The 15,185-nt window shown below is 36.0% G+C and overlaps 1 protein-coding gene across 23 annotated transcripts in view; it reads right to left on the minus strand.

The window, feature by feature from the left end:
- The window catches only part of Anks1b (ankyrin repeat and sterile alpha motif domain containing 1B), a 1,083,815-nt gene that overhangs the window by 683,558 nt on the left and 385,072 nt on the right, over positions 1 to 15,185 (minus strand). For all 23 annotated transcript variants that reach the window (XM_087192834.1, XM_087192832.1, XM_087192833.1 and 20 more), the window contains one exon: positions 3,519 to 3,684. In XM_087192834.1, the coding sequence (XP_087048960.1) occupies positions 3,519 to 3,684 (166 nt within the window). The remainder of the gene's footprint in view (positions 1 to 3,518; positions 3,685 to 15,185) is intronic.

The raw sequence follows: 15,185 nt of genomic DNA on the forward strand, positions 1-15,185 counted from the left end.
TCAGAAAAGCCAATATTTGTATGTAAAAAAACACTTCCAAGGGCCTTAAAAATAGTTTGCTCTTTTAAATGAGTTAAACATACCCACAGAAATTATGTTGACATTACTCACTTGCCTAGCAGAGATAAACATTTGTCCTAGTCCAGTCAGAATTCTTTTAATTTCAAAATTTTGGCATTAGAATCAAGAGAATTTTACTATTTCAAAAATATTTAGGCATAAATAGGTTACAGAATCACCCTCACCCTCCTACCTATTTTAGATGTTAGGGAAGGCGTGGCAGGGCATGGAGGATTATTCTCCAAGTGACATCTCCACGATGGTTGACTACAGTCTAGTTAAGCACATTAGCAAACTGAACAGAGGTAACCGAGACCCACACTACCCTAACATGGAGCTACTGAGTGTGTCCTTTTTATCAGGGATCATCTATTCTGTTTCAACAGGATTGGAAACAGTCTTTGCTGATGTTGTTATAAATTGGTCATTAATCAAAATGGATTTATCAGGCATCCATACTGTGCAAAGCCTGCACTGTGATTCAAAATATCAGGTTGCTTAGTTACCATAAAATGGAAAAACTCCCCTGAGAAGGTTAAAATTAAATGAAAGGCAGGTAATAAAACACTATCCTTGATGGCATCTGACTACTTCATAAAGGCTTTTACTTCCATCACAGCCATTTTATTTTAAGGATCATTCATTCATTCATTTAATTATTCATTCATTTATGTAACTGAGTTACTGCCATCATCACATATGGTCCTTTGCTTGATGCTATAAGGGAAAGAAATAATTCGATATTGGCTGCATGAGCATGAGTTCTCAGAAAATGTAGCAAGCTAATACTGGACTACTATTCATCTTTATTTAGGGAATCCAGGACTTACAGCAGTATCATTCTTTACTTCATATGAAATCTGTACTCACTGAAGCACTTCTAAAATGCTTAAAAGCATTTTTTGGTTATTTGTAAAATTTTGCTGACCACAGATATAAAAATAACTCACTTTTAGATTAAAATAGTACATATGATAATTTTTCTCATGTTAGGATGAGATCTATTTTATACTAGCTCATTTGATTAATAAATACAAGAAGTGGCCACAGAAAGAGAACTAACATGCACACTGAACTGTGACCTTCTGAGAAGATACATACAGTGCTAGTCACAACCAAGACTCCCAGGCTGATTCACCACTGTGGTAGCAAGCCATGCAGAGTCCGGGGTGCACTCACAGGCCCATGCATCCTCATTGGCCCCTCCTTCCCACACACCAAATTCTGCTCAGTTATAGTCCCTATATTACTTTCCTAGGACTGCTGTAACAAAGTACTACGAACTGCAGTTGGCAGCAGTTAGCAACGGAAATTTATTTCCTTAGTTCTGCAAGCCGGATGTCCCAAACCAAGGTACCAAAAGGGTCGATTCCTTCTGAGGGCTGTGAGGGAAGAATTTGTTCCAGGTCTCGATGCTTGGCTTGTAGATGGCCATGGTCCCCCACTGTCCTCCCTCTGTGGGTGTCTGTAATTAAATATCCCTCTTATAACAACAATACTCATGTTGAATTAGGGTCTATTTAGGGGCTTTATTTTAATTTGATTACCTCTATAAAGACTGTCTTTAAATTCTGCTAATAAGGTCACATTCTGAGGTATTGGGGTTACAATGCTGTCTTAGTTAGTCTTCTCTCATTGCTGAGACAAAATACCTGACACCCAAAGTTAAAGGAGGAAAGGTTTATGTAGCTCACAGTTTGTAGAGGTTTCAGTCCATAATCAGCTGGCTCCAAGGCAGGGTGGCATTACAGAGAACAGTTCATGGCAGGCAGAAGGTAGCAAAGCAAAACAGGACCTTCACAGTGTCTTTCTGCCCCTTTTATCTCACCCAGACTACTCAGGGCGGGCAGCATTCACAGCCTTAATCCTAGTGCCCTTAGGTCTAGCACTGCACCATGAATCAATTCCAGTGTCACACACTGTAGATCCAGCCACCTCTGAGAAAGCCCCACCTGCGACTGCATGAGGCTTTGGGGAGGGGAGCATCTAAACACAAGCCATAACAGATGCCAAATTTTCTCTGTTTTTTGGTAAGTGAGAGGGGAACAATTCACCTCAAAACAGTTCTCCTTAATTCCCAATCATCTTTTCCATGTCTGTATCTGTGTCTGTCTGTCTGTCTCTCCTTCAGAAAGCAATTCCTGCATAGAGAATTTCCACTTTGTAACCCTAAGCCATGCTATTCTACACAGCTAACCTAAAGTTACAGAATGTATTCCCTGAGATGTAATTCTTTAATTCCCTTGCCTACTTTTATCCAAATGTCAGAATCTCTAAGGGGAGAATGGGCTTCATTTCTCCATACCTCTCAGTCATCTTGCCTCTTTTATGTTATCCAGAAATCGAATCCATTTGGAAAGACGTATTTTAGAAATTCTTTATATTTACAACCATGATTACCCTCCCATTCGCTCCCAGAAATGTGTATGTTTTTATTAGACTTGCTCAGTCTTAGCTTCTACCCATTCCATTTTCTTTTCATTTCTTTATCTTCGACATCTTGCTACACTAGATTAATTCCTCCACCTTCCAACTTGACCAAGTCGTACTTATCCTAAAATAAACTTGGCATTTCCTCTCTTATCTACTTTTCTCTTATGCTACTATCATACCTCTCCGAACCTTGAAAGAGTAATATGCCTTCTTCACTCCCATTTCCTTATTTCCCATTTCCCAGTGTCTCACTATTTGCTTCAACAAGTCTGGTTTGACCACATCACTTGTGGAATTTACTGTTTCAGAGTAAGTAAGTAAGCATCAATTGAATTGTCAAAAGAAGTCTGTCTTCCAAACTTTCCCAACAACTCTTTGTTTCACTGAATATACTGACCATCTATTTGAAGCTATTCTTTTTTATCAGCCTTCACATAATTATGCTGCTTTATTTTTAAAGGCATTGGTGAAAGGACAGAAAACAAGTAAGTCCATGTTCAAACATAGGTCCCACTACTTACTGATCTTAAATAAGGCACAGCTCCAGTTTCCTTGGCAATAAAATGGAGATAATGTCTGTCTTACCTTATTTGCCAATTTTAATGTGAATAAGTAAAATAATGGATCTCAAAATGCCATGAAAGACATAAAATGTTCTAAGTAAGTAAGTGCATTCAGTTAAGTTGGAAATAGGATGCTAAAAGTATGTAAAAAGACTTTTGCTACTAAATCAACAAGGAAACCCTAAAGACCCAAAGCTTTATATCTGACCTAGCACATTTTCCATGATTAAAAGGTTTCAAAGTATCTTCCTCAAGGCAGAATCATCCCCATGAAACACTTAACAGTTAAGAGATTTTGCCTCAAAACCTTGACTTAGCTATAGTTACTTAAAAATGCAAAAATGATGCCTGACACTATATTGAGACACTTTCATGATGACAATACACTGGGCAATTGATACGCATTTTCACTTATACTAGCATGCAGATTGAATCGGTCCAACTGTTAGTAAGGAGTATTACCAGCTCTTGGGGAAGGTGCCCTTGCAATTTCTAAAGAACAAGGTTTCTTTGTCACAGCTGTATCCATAAGATCACATAAAAAGTTCTCGTTTTCTGAAGGAAATGTGTCCAGAGAAGCAGATGGTACAATTTCCATAACGTAGTTCCTCTTCTTTGGATAAGACTCCTGCAAGGGAGAAAAAAATAAAAACAACTTTGTAATAAGAGCACAGCTTTGTTTGATCTATGAAAACTAGAAGAGATAATCAGGTTAACCAGTGCTTCCAAAAGTGATTTGGGAGCTGATGATTCATCTGTTTGAATAAGTTATATAATTTCATAATCCCAGTATCACCAAAGATACTTCTCAAAGAATTCTTACAATTTGATTTCCTTGAATTTATTACTGAACTAGTAAAGGCCTTGCCCTCCTTTTTTGTAATATATATCTATTTTCTGCTTGTGGTATCAACTGTTGTTGAATCAACAGACCTCCTTTGCCTACCTCCTAGCAACAGCCACATGATCCAACTTTGCCCAGTTAGATATGGGCAAAAGATTTCTGGAAAAAATGGTTCCTAAAGCAATTTATTTTCAGAGCTGAGGCTATCCCTAAGCTCATCTCTCTGGATCCAGATTTGATATCTGGATCACCTTGTGACCATAAGGCAACAAGCCTATGATCAAAAAGTCAACAAGCTAAGAATGGTGACATTAAGATAGAAAGAGCCTGGTAGCTTGTTGATAATATTGAGTTGGTTGAATAGATCCAAGATCAGTTTCTCCAGGCTTTTGAAATACATAATAACATTCTTATATTTGTGCCATTGCTATTTGGGTTTTCTCTTATTTAGAGTTGATATAATTACCACCCAACACACTAGTATTTTCCTTTGTAAATACTGTTAACTAATATATAAGTTAATATATAACTAATATATAAGTTAGGATAACATAACTTACAAGTTGAAGTTAAGGTAACATTTAGATCCAATTCTATATTACTGATTATTCAATACATTCTAAACTCAGGAATTCATTTAATTTTAGAAAATCTTAATTTCTTATGGATGAGACATTAATTGGTTACCAAATATTCACTGGGCATTTGTAAGCACGAACATGTGTGTGTGTGTGTGTGTGTGTGTGTGTGTGTGTGTGTATGTGTGTGTGTGTATGTGTGTGTGTTTGTGTGTGTGTGACTGTGCTAAGTATAGAGATTTTAAAAATGAATTAAACATAATCTTTGCTTTCAGGAAGTTCACAGTCTACTGGAGAAAAAAGATTATCTGCATGATGAATTCCAAAATGAATCATGTTTCATTTTTCATATTTGTTACCTTATAAAGTACATTTCACTAACAAGAAATACGTTAAAAGAAAATAAACTCATTTTCAAAAAATTTGAGCTCCTACATTTTCTATAATGATATTTACAGTACAGTAGAATTCAAGGTCAGTGTAACTGCTTTCAGACCAAACCAGACCCTCACACATCAAAGAGTCAATTATGTTCTCTCTACTCTATTGAAAGCACGAAATTGGGAGTAATTTATTTTTAACAACAAAGGGTGACAAAGTAGAAAGCATTCAGGGGAAAGCAATCAGGATGGTACATGATTTAAAAACCATGTCAGGAAGCAATGACCAAAGAAGCCTTACAGCCACGTGATAGTTTTCTCAGCCTACTTGAAAGGAGCTCCCTCAAGAGCCATCCCACAAAGGGAGGGAAGGACAGAAGTTGCTGCAGGAGATTTATTCCAAAGCTCTTAAAGACGAAATGAACACTCACATTTGTAAGTCAAGAAGGGAAAATTTGGGTCAGTACCAAAAATTATTTTTATGAATTAATAATATTGCTTATCTTTTAAAATGAAAATGCACCAATAAAATGATTAACAAACAACATTACAAAGCAACAGAAGGAATTCCTCACTTTTGGAAATCTTCCAGCAGAATAAAAGATGAAACACATTGTACATTGCTTGTACCAGTGGCTGTAAGCTCCAGGAGGGCTAGAATTTGTCTTGTGTGCCACTGTATTCCCAGAATCTAACACAGCTCATACCACACATTTATTGATCAACTGAACACCCTCAAACAAACCTAACTACTGTTTATGGAAATGCTCATGCCTTCTCCAGATATAAGTGATTTTGCCCCTTAATTTGATTGTTATTGTTTATTGCTTTGCTTATCAAAAGTGAAAGACTGAAGTGCATACCCGAACAGTAATCTCTGCCATTCAGGAGGCTGAGACAGGGGATTGCAAGCTTGAGGCCAGCTTAGAGAATTTATTGAGAGCCCAGCTTAAAAGAAATTGAGAAACTGAGACTACAATAATTGTAAAGACTCTATGAAAAAGAGTCTCCAGATACAATGATAATTTACCCTAAATTAAATTTCTCAGAACAGCCCATGCATTTGGTACAGTTGAAATTTTACTGTGTTTATGAAGAATTACGAATTTAAAAATCCTTAAGAACTACTCTGAAATTTAGTCAATGGGATGGTCTAATTTGCTCTTTTCCTTACAGAAGAAATATATAAATTTCCTAGAGAAAGGAATAAATAAGAGAAAATGAAAATATGGAAACAACATCTTTGTAAATAGGGAGAGGAGGAAGGGTTGAAGGGAGGGGGAATGGGAAAAAAATAAGAACCAAGGTACATCATGTAAAGGTGCAAATTCCCAATGATGAGTGTCATCATATTGTATACCTAAAATGTACCAAGAAACTTCATGAGTTAAGAAAAAGAAAGAAGTCACATGAAAATTCAGTATGCTAAAGTAACTAGTGGTTATGGATCATCTTTGCAGAATGTTTGCTTCTATAAACGTGATTGGAGAGGAAATAAAAAATACTTTGAACTGTAATTAAGTGCTCTCTCTTGTGCGGCCTGAAGGAGTGCTGTCATTTGGCCTCCTTATGGGAGATGCAACCCTTCCAAGGGAAGGAGACAGTAAAACTATGTTTCTGTAGACACATATTTCATGTTATCAAAAAAGAGGGCCATTCGACAAAATGCTTGACAAATAACCCTCAAAAGACAATATGCAAGATAATAAAAAGGATGCAAGGATCCATATGGGTTCACTACCCAGTCTTAGGGACTGAGCACTGTCCTCTGTTACCGAAACCTGCCCCAACCCCAACCTCCTGTGCCCCTCTCCAATCCAGTCTGTCCTCCCTTCCCACCAGGGCTAAATGCTGTTCTGATCTTAGTGTTTAAAACTTCCCTTGGATATTATTAATTTCATATATATATATGTACATATAGAGAGAATACATTGTTAGTACTTTATACTCTTGAACTTCATATATACATATAATATATATATATATAATAAAACGCTCTTGTTCTTCTGTGATTTATCCAATCAATATTATGTTTCTGAGATTTGTTTATTTTTAATGTGTTCACTACATAGGTATACATTTATACGTTCTCCTGACACTGAACTTTTAAATGTTTTCCAGTTGTTTTGTTATTAAGGGTGATGTTGCAATAAATTTTCCTGTACAAAGTCTCTTTGCACAAGTAACCAGGGTCATTTTACCTATTCCAACCATCACAGGGCAGCTCCATGAAGAGGTACAAGATGAGAAAAATAAGTGAAATTAAGAGGCCAACACAAACATAATTCATGGCAAGAGGGGCTCATGAGAATAAAGATTGAGTGCCCTGTGGAGTCTACAGAAATGCGTTTCCCTCCCAAAATGGGATGAGGAGTTTTCTGTACATTAAAAAAAGTAAGTAATTGCCTACTTACAATATTTCACTCATATTAAGGCTTCACATAGAATTTTAAATTATTAAATGAGAAACACAATTTTGCTCTTAAAGTTGCTTGAAAACTTGTTACAATATGCAGTGTGCATTCTGAGCCTGCTGGGTGTTGCAGAGTAAGTAGCTTGCGGAGATGCTTCACAGGAAAAAGCTGAGCCCCATCAAATGCCACTGACCTGCCCACTGTATGAATGAGCTGCCTTGGACGTGGATGGAGTGCAGTGACCCCACTCCTCCCAAGCTTCAGATGGTGGTGGCCTGAGCCAACATCTTCATTATAATTACACGAAAGACCTCAAACCAAAAGCATCCTACTAAGATGTTTCCAAATTTCTGATACAAGAAGTTGTGAGATATTGTTTATAGTTTTCAGCCACTAAGTTTCAGCAAATGTGTTATATACCAATAGGTGATTAATACAGAGCCCCTTGCTAAATCCTTTTAAATGTCTAAAGTATATACAATAACAAAGAAAAGAAAGGAAAATTGGGTTATCAAGAAATTTTAAAATAAATTTTAATACAGTAGTAAATGTTCTTCATCAGTGCATTAAATAAAAAGAAGTAATGGCAAGTCTAATTTCAAGTTAATGTTGCATATAAACTATATTTTGAAATATCTTCAATAGCTGGAATATGCTTTGAAAATATTTGATTTCTGTAGATGATAAATTCACAAGTCAAATAATACTATGGACACTGAATTTTATGCCTATATTCATAATTAAAATTACAGTTCCACTTGAAGATTAAAAAAAACAAAGATTAAATCTTTATTCAAGGACAACATAAATTCTACACTGACCCCTTGGTGTTCTGTGGCCATCCCCCAGGTTAAAAAGCCCTCATAGTTGAATATGGAAAGGTAATAGAAGTAGTGCTGGAGAATAAAAAAGCAACTCAGGTTATTTTCTTTGTAATGGATTATGTTAAAACTGACAAGTACAAACTGTGTATATTTATGGTGTACAACAAGATATTTTCATATATATGCTGTAGAATGGCTAAAAAACTATACATATTACATACCTACCACTTTTTATGGCGAGAATCTTGGCAATTTTCAGGTATATATTATTTGTCACCATGATGTAAAGTAGGTCTCCTGAGCTTATTCCTCCTATAGAACTGAAATTTTGTGTCCTTTGACTACATGATGTCCTCCAGGTTCATCTGTATCATCATTAATAACAATTTTTTGCTCTTTGTAAAAGGTGAATAGTAGTCTATTGCTTGTGTGTGTACATACATATATAAATACTACATTTTTGTTATCTATTCATTTGTTGACCCACTTAGGCTGATTCCATATGTTGGCTATTGTGAATCATGCTGCAATGAGTATAAGATTGCAGATTTCTGTTCAACATACTGATTTCATATCCTTTGGCTATATGCCCAGAAATGGGAATGCTAGATCATATGGTAGTTTATTTTCAAATGTTTAGGAATTTTCATTCTGTTTTCCATAATAACCATGCCAATTAATATTCCCAACAATAGTGTACAAGGTTCCCTTCATTCCACATTCTCACTAACACTGATCATCTTTCATCTTTTTGATGATAACCATTCTAACAACTGTGAAGTGATATCTCATTGTAGTTTTAATTTACATTTTCCTGATTATTAGCAAGTGCTTTTTTTTTCATATACGGTATTTGCAATACTTACAGTATTACATATCTGTAAGTCTTCTATTAAGAAATGTCTAGTCAGGTTCTTTGGTCATTTTCAACTGGGTTATTTATTTGTTAACTACTGAGACGTTTGAGTGTTTTTAATAAATGTTGGCTACTAGCATTTTATCTGATACATGCTTTATCCTTTCTCCCATTCCACAGGTTGTATCTTCACTCTGCTAATTGTTTCCCTTGCTGTACAGAGCTTTTTAGTTTGCTATAATCTTGTCTATATTTGCTTTTGTTACCTGTGCTTTGGGGTTCACAGCCCAAAAATCTTTGCCCAGATCAATATTTTCTTCTAGTCATTTCATAGTTTCAGATGTTATGTTTAAATCTTTAATCCAATTGAGTTGATTTTTGTATATAATGTGAGATAATGGTCAAATTTCATACTTTTGTGTCTGGATATCCAATTTTCACAGAACTATTTATAGAAGAGACTGTCTTTTCCTCACAGTATACTCTTGGATCTCTATATCTGTAAACCTTATGTGAAAATAATACATAAATATGAAAAGTATGATATCTAATGTTTTCTAATCTGATATTTATTTCTAATAATTTATCATGAACTCTTCATGAAAAATTCAGATGGGCCCCACTTTATGAGGTTTCAACATAATATTTTTCAACGTTATGACCTACAAAAGCAACATATTCAGTAGGAACTCTTCTTTGAATTTCAGTTTGGTCCTCTCTCAGACAAATGCTGTGTCGTACAATGCTCTTTGGTGATGCTGGGAAGCAGCAGCAAATCCCAGTTCCTAGGCAGCTGTGTGAGCATGAGGGTGAACAGCCAGTACACAATGGTAGATTATATAGTGTACTATCATGTTTGGTAAGTTAGGCATACTAAATGCATTTTCAACTAACAATATTTTCAACTTACGACAAGTTCATCAGGATGTAACTCCATCCTAAATTGATTTTTTAATAAGCTTGAACATAATCCCATGAATCAATAAGTAAATAAGGTTAATATTTAAAGTGCTTATCTAACACTTAGCCAAGTCCCATGTAGAATTTTATGAATACATGATGAAAATGAATGCATAACATGATACTTCAATTGGTATTTTATGGCTTGTATCCTCCACTAGAATTAAAGCACCACATAAGCAAGAACAATGGCCATCTTTTTTACATGGTATATACTTAATAAATGTTTGTTGAATGAAATCTACTATAGATTCAAATTGCTGTAGGAATAACAACTTAGCCTTATAAATTGTTTTATATTCTTGAAAATGAATAATATTACATTTACAATTTAATAATATTACAATTTTTCTCATTTAGCTCTCACAACAACCATGCCAACGTCACTATTATCCCTATTCAGAAAATAGGTTTGGAATTATTAAGTTCATTGTTCAATATTAAGCATCTGTTGAATGGAAGTGCCGGGGCTTTAATCTAGGTCTTGTGAGAGCAAACATATTATTCATGTAAGCTTTTCACAGATATAGAAGACTATGACCAGATCTTTATTGCCAGAAGTAAGAGAAAGAGTAAATGTGCACATCACTAGGTAGAAACTGCCAATTTTCAAATCTTTGCAAGCTCTTTTCTCTGTATTGGGAAGCTTTGATCTTGATACAAAATATTAATTCCCAACATGTCCTTGGTGGTTAATCCTCATAATGAGCAGCAGGGATTAAGAAAACCGTGGTCCACCAATTTGTGACTCACCTTGAAGGCACCATTTATCTAGTCTAATAAAAGTAGGCTCCCAACTTGGTAAGCATCTTTTGCTGTTTTCATATTTCGCCTTTATGGTTTTTTTAATGCCAGGTTCTAAACTCTAGACTTGTTTCTGTACTTGAATTTTTCTAATAAAAGCAACCCTAGGACTGTGTTCCAAACTTGGGTCTTTGCCAGCTCTCTTCCGAGGGACTCCTGTCCGGCCTCTGAATCCTAAACACATCCCTGAGGCCCTGTCCTGCCTAACTGCACGGCTAAGAGAATGTCCAGTTTTGCTTCATCCTGTCTGCTACAGTCAAGTGTGCAATGAGTGGACCACATAGCACTCCTTCAAAGTGACCAGTGAAGCACACTGAGGGCACTGAATAAATTAATAAAGCATTATGCATTCCCTCCGTGCAAAATAAGTGTTAGTGATAACAAATTCCCTATGATGAATGGTATCAATACGTATACCTAAAATATATGAATAAAAATCTTTTAAAAACAAAAACATAAAAATGATCAGCTTAAAAAGAAATCTATATAGTATGCTTTCAGATATTATTTACATTATGTTGCCATAAAAGTTCAAACCCATCTCACAAGTCAAAGTTGACAAGTGACTAAGTATAAGGTTCTACATTTCAGTATGGGGGGAAGGAGTACATGGATAGCAATACCATAAAAATGGAGAGTTTCAGCTGCCAGTATGAGTCAGCATGTAATACATCGGCATGTAATATAAGCCAGTATGAGTCAGCGTGTAGTAGATCAGCATGTAGTATATCATCATGTAATATATCGGCATTAACATGACATTAGCTGATTAATACAAGTATGATATTTAAACTAGAGAAAGTGCCAGGCCTCCTCCTTCTGTGCTAATTAGTATTGGGAGTTATCTGCTTTAGTAATTTAATAAAAGACAGGCTAAATAGATTATGCTGACTATCTTTTAATAAGACAGTGCAAGGTTTTATTCATCCAAGGGGCCGAGGGAGACTTGGTCTTCTGATTTATAATAGGCCTTAGCAATACTCAGGAAGCCAGGTATGTGCACAAGTGCGTCACAGAAGTACTAGTGGTGTGGCTTATAAAATCAGAAATCAGCTTTTCTAGATGACTTTGACAGGGCCCCTCTGTGCGCTGGCTTCTTAGCATGGTTCCACAGGGGTGAACCAAAGCAGTTTGCCCGACACTGCAGGGAGACCACACCTGGTGGACTTGGTTTGGCTCTCGGGCTGACATGTGAGGAGGAAGAAGACCGCATCTGTAGAGATGGCTGAGGAAAAGAGTGAGCATTAAACCCGTGTCACGTGGGAAAAGACCACAGAAGAAAAGTGCAGAGGAACCTGTATCACAAATATTTACAAGGTAGGAGAGAGATGAGAATTGTTCTCTATTTCCATAGGGGGTGGAAATAGTACCAATAGAGAGATGATAATGAGGAGCAAGATTTCAGCTTGACATGAGATTTCTAACAGTCAATGACGAAATTGGCTGCTTAGCAAGTAGCAGGTTCTTTACCCTGGAGTCTTCAAGCCTAGCCTGATCGACCCAAGCCATCTCCTGAGTACAGAAGATGGTGGTTTGAATTAGATGAGTTTTACATGCTAGGTAAATAAAAATAATCATGAGGAGGATTATGTTAATACTATGACACAAGCCACCTGCATACTTTCAAAGCTTCCTGAATTCTTTTTCTGACAATGGGGAAAGTAACATAACCATGGGGGAGCAATGGGTAGTGTAGGTTTATTGCTCTTATGAAGTTAGAGATGACTCACAATTCCAAATGACTCAAAGTAGGTAATAACTTTTAGAAGTGGTCTGAAAATGCTGACAGGTCCCCACAATACCAAGAAAAAGTATACTCAAAAGATTTCCAATGACATTCAAGTCAGGAACATCACAACATAAATATGAAATAATAAAAATAACTTTAAGAAGAAAGAAGAGCTTTACGTGGAGAAAAGAATAAATAACAACAGGGCAACCCAAGGGAAAGGAGCACTGATTACAGTGGTCAGAAGAATAGTGCCTTCCTGTGACGTCCACACCCTAATCCCCCCCACACTCTGTGAATATCTTATGTGGGTGGCAAATGGGGCTTTGCAGATGCAAATTGGGGGTCTGAGATAAGGAGAATACCATGAATTATCCCAACAGCCCAATGTAATCACAAAGGTCTTTATAAGTAGAAGACGGAGAGCCAGTACCCAGGGATACAAGAGAACAGCTTTGGATTTAGAAATCAGCCACAAGCCAAGGAATGCGGGTAGCTCACCTGAGAAATGGAAAGAGTAATTCTGCCTCAGAGTCTCTAGAAAGAAAAATACACTTTTTAAAAATTTTAGCCTGGTGAGGTTCACTTTTGACCCCTAGAACTACAAAATATAAATCTGTAATTTTTAAACCATTAAATTTGTGGCACTTTGCTAGAGGAATACTAGGAGCCTCATACAATAACAAGTCTACAGAAGACATCATGATGGGAGGCACAGACTCCAGTGGAATTATATACTTTGTTACTTTATAATATGACTCAGTATTTTAAAGATGCAGATCCTTTCTCGTCTTAAAGTTAATGCAGTACTATTGCTACAGCGTTTCTTCTCACTCCATCTGGGATACTGACAAGTAACAGCAAGGTGTGTTTGGAAAAATAAATGGGTAACAATATCAAGATATCAATTTGAAAAGAGAAAAGTAATGGAGAGGGTAGAGATATCAGATATTTAAATAAATATAAATGGTTCTGGTACAATAATTGAAAAGCAATAGAATATAAGATATACTTTAAAAGAAACAAATTCCCAATGTCTGAAGAAATTTTTATATTATGAAACTGACAAAGAAAATAACTAGGAAAATGATGGATTACATAAGTGCCAGTGAGCTGACTAGTCTTTAAAAAGATATAATAAGACTGGCTACTATATTTCTTGTAACAAAATTGACTCTAGATATTTAAATAACAAGAAAATATTACTTGTATCAATCTTGAAATAAGAATGGTCTTTGATCAAAAGATAATAGACACACAGAGCTACAAAGGAAAAGATTGATATATCTGACCACACAAAAATATTAAATTCTATATTGCCACTAAAAATTAAGAGACAAATTGAAAATGTAGGAAAATTCTTTGGCAAGTAAGACAAAGGGCTAATATCTTTAATATATAAAAAGAATCACAAATTGAGATGAAAGAGATCATCAGCCTATTGGAAAAACTGGACAAAGGAGAAAAGCTACTCATGAAAAATAGCTAGAAATTTTGTGTATGAAAATATGCTTAAACTGGGCATGGTGGTGCATACCAGCAATCTCAGCACTATGAGAGCCTGAGGCAGGAGGACTGCATGTTCAAACCAAGTCCAGGCAACATAGCAAGATCCTGTCTCAAAATAAAACATATTTTATTGGGGTTGTGGCTCAGAGTGAAAGCCCTGGGCTCAATTTCCATTCCTGGGGGGGGGGACCTCATCTCTAATAAATTTATGCACATTAAAACAAATCATAATACTGTATTCTTGGTCAAAATGCTGTTGATAATACACAGTATTAAGGAGGAAAAATGTGTACTTTTATGTACTTTTGGTCAAAATGTGAACTGATATAAACCTCTTTCAAGCTAATTTCTCAATCACTAGACACCATGAACTTTACAACCTGGGCATGTTAAAATGTTTTCTTCACCTGGAAACAGATGGGATTGATAAACTAACACTACTATTTCTAGACTATGATACTACAAGACACCATTTATATACATTGCATAACTATCACTCTCTTGATCTAAAAAGTTATGTATATTTACTATTTTGTCTGTTTCTATTAAATAATGAAATGAGGGGTGGGGTAGAAGGAAACTTGCCTTTTAGTGTTGTGAGTGAGGAAAGCTGTAAACAGATCTAATATCAACCATCTGAGGTGCAAATGGGTTATCAAGACATCATCCTCCTTTGTAAGAAGTTATCAATTAATGTTCACACAGCTTGATTCTTTGCTAACTCTCTATGAAGCAGCCACTTCAAAATTGCAGATTCCAATTAAACATTTGAAACCAAAGTAGAAATCTCACCAGCATAATGCTGAGAAATCAATGTAGGTTGTACCTAAGAATATTATTTGGGGTATGTTATTGACTGAACCACATCACCCTAAAATTCAGATGTCAAAATCCTAACCCCACATACCTTCAAATGTGACCTTGCTTGGAAATAAGATCATTATAGATGTAATTTGTTAAACTAAGGTGAAGGTATTAGAGTAAACCCCTAATTCAATGGCTGCTGTCTTTGAAGAAAGAAATCTGTAAAGACATGTACATAAGACGAAAGCCATAAAACTGGAAAACTAAGGAACGCCAAAGATTACCAGAAGACCAGCCACTAGTCAAAGCACATGAAACAGGTTCTCCCACAGCTCACAGAAGGGGCCAATCCTACCAACTCCTTAATTTCCAACGTGTAACTTCTAGATCTCCAAGACAAATTTCTGCTGTTTAGGCTACTAGTTCA

This window comes from Heterocephalus glaber, unplaced genomic scaffold (genome assembly GCF_053883595.1).
Source record: "Heterocephalus glaber isolate CG9 unplaced genomic scaffold, H.glaber_assembly_v1.0 deba00001572, whole genome shotgun sequence".
NCBI classification, from domain to species: domain Eukaryota; kingdom Metazoa; phylum Chordata; class Mammalia; order Rodentia; family Bathyergidae; genus Heterocephalus; species Heterocephalus glaber.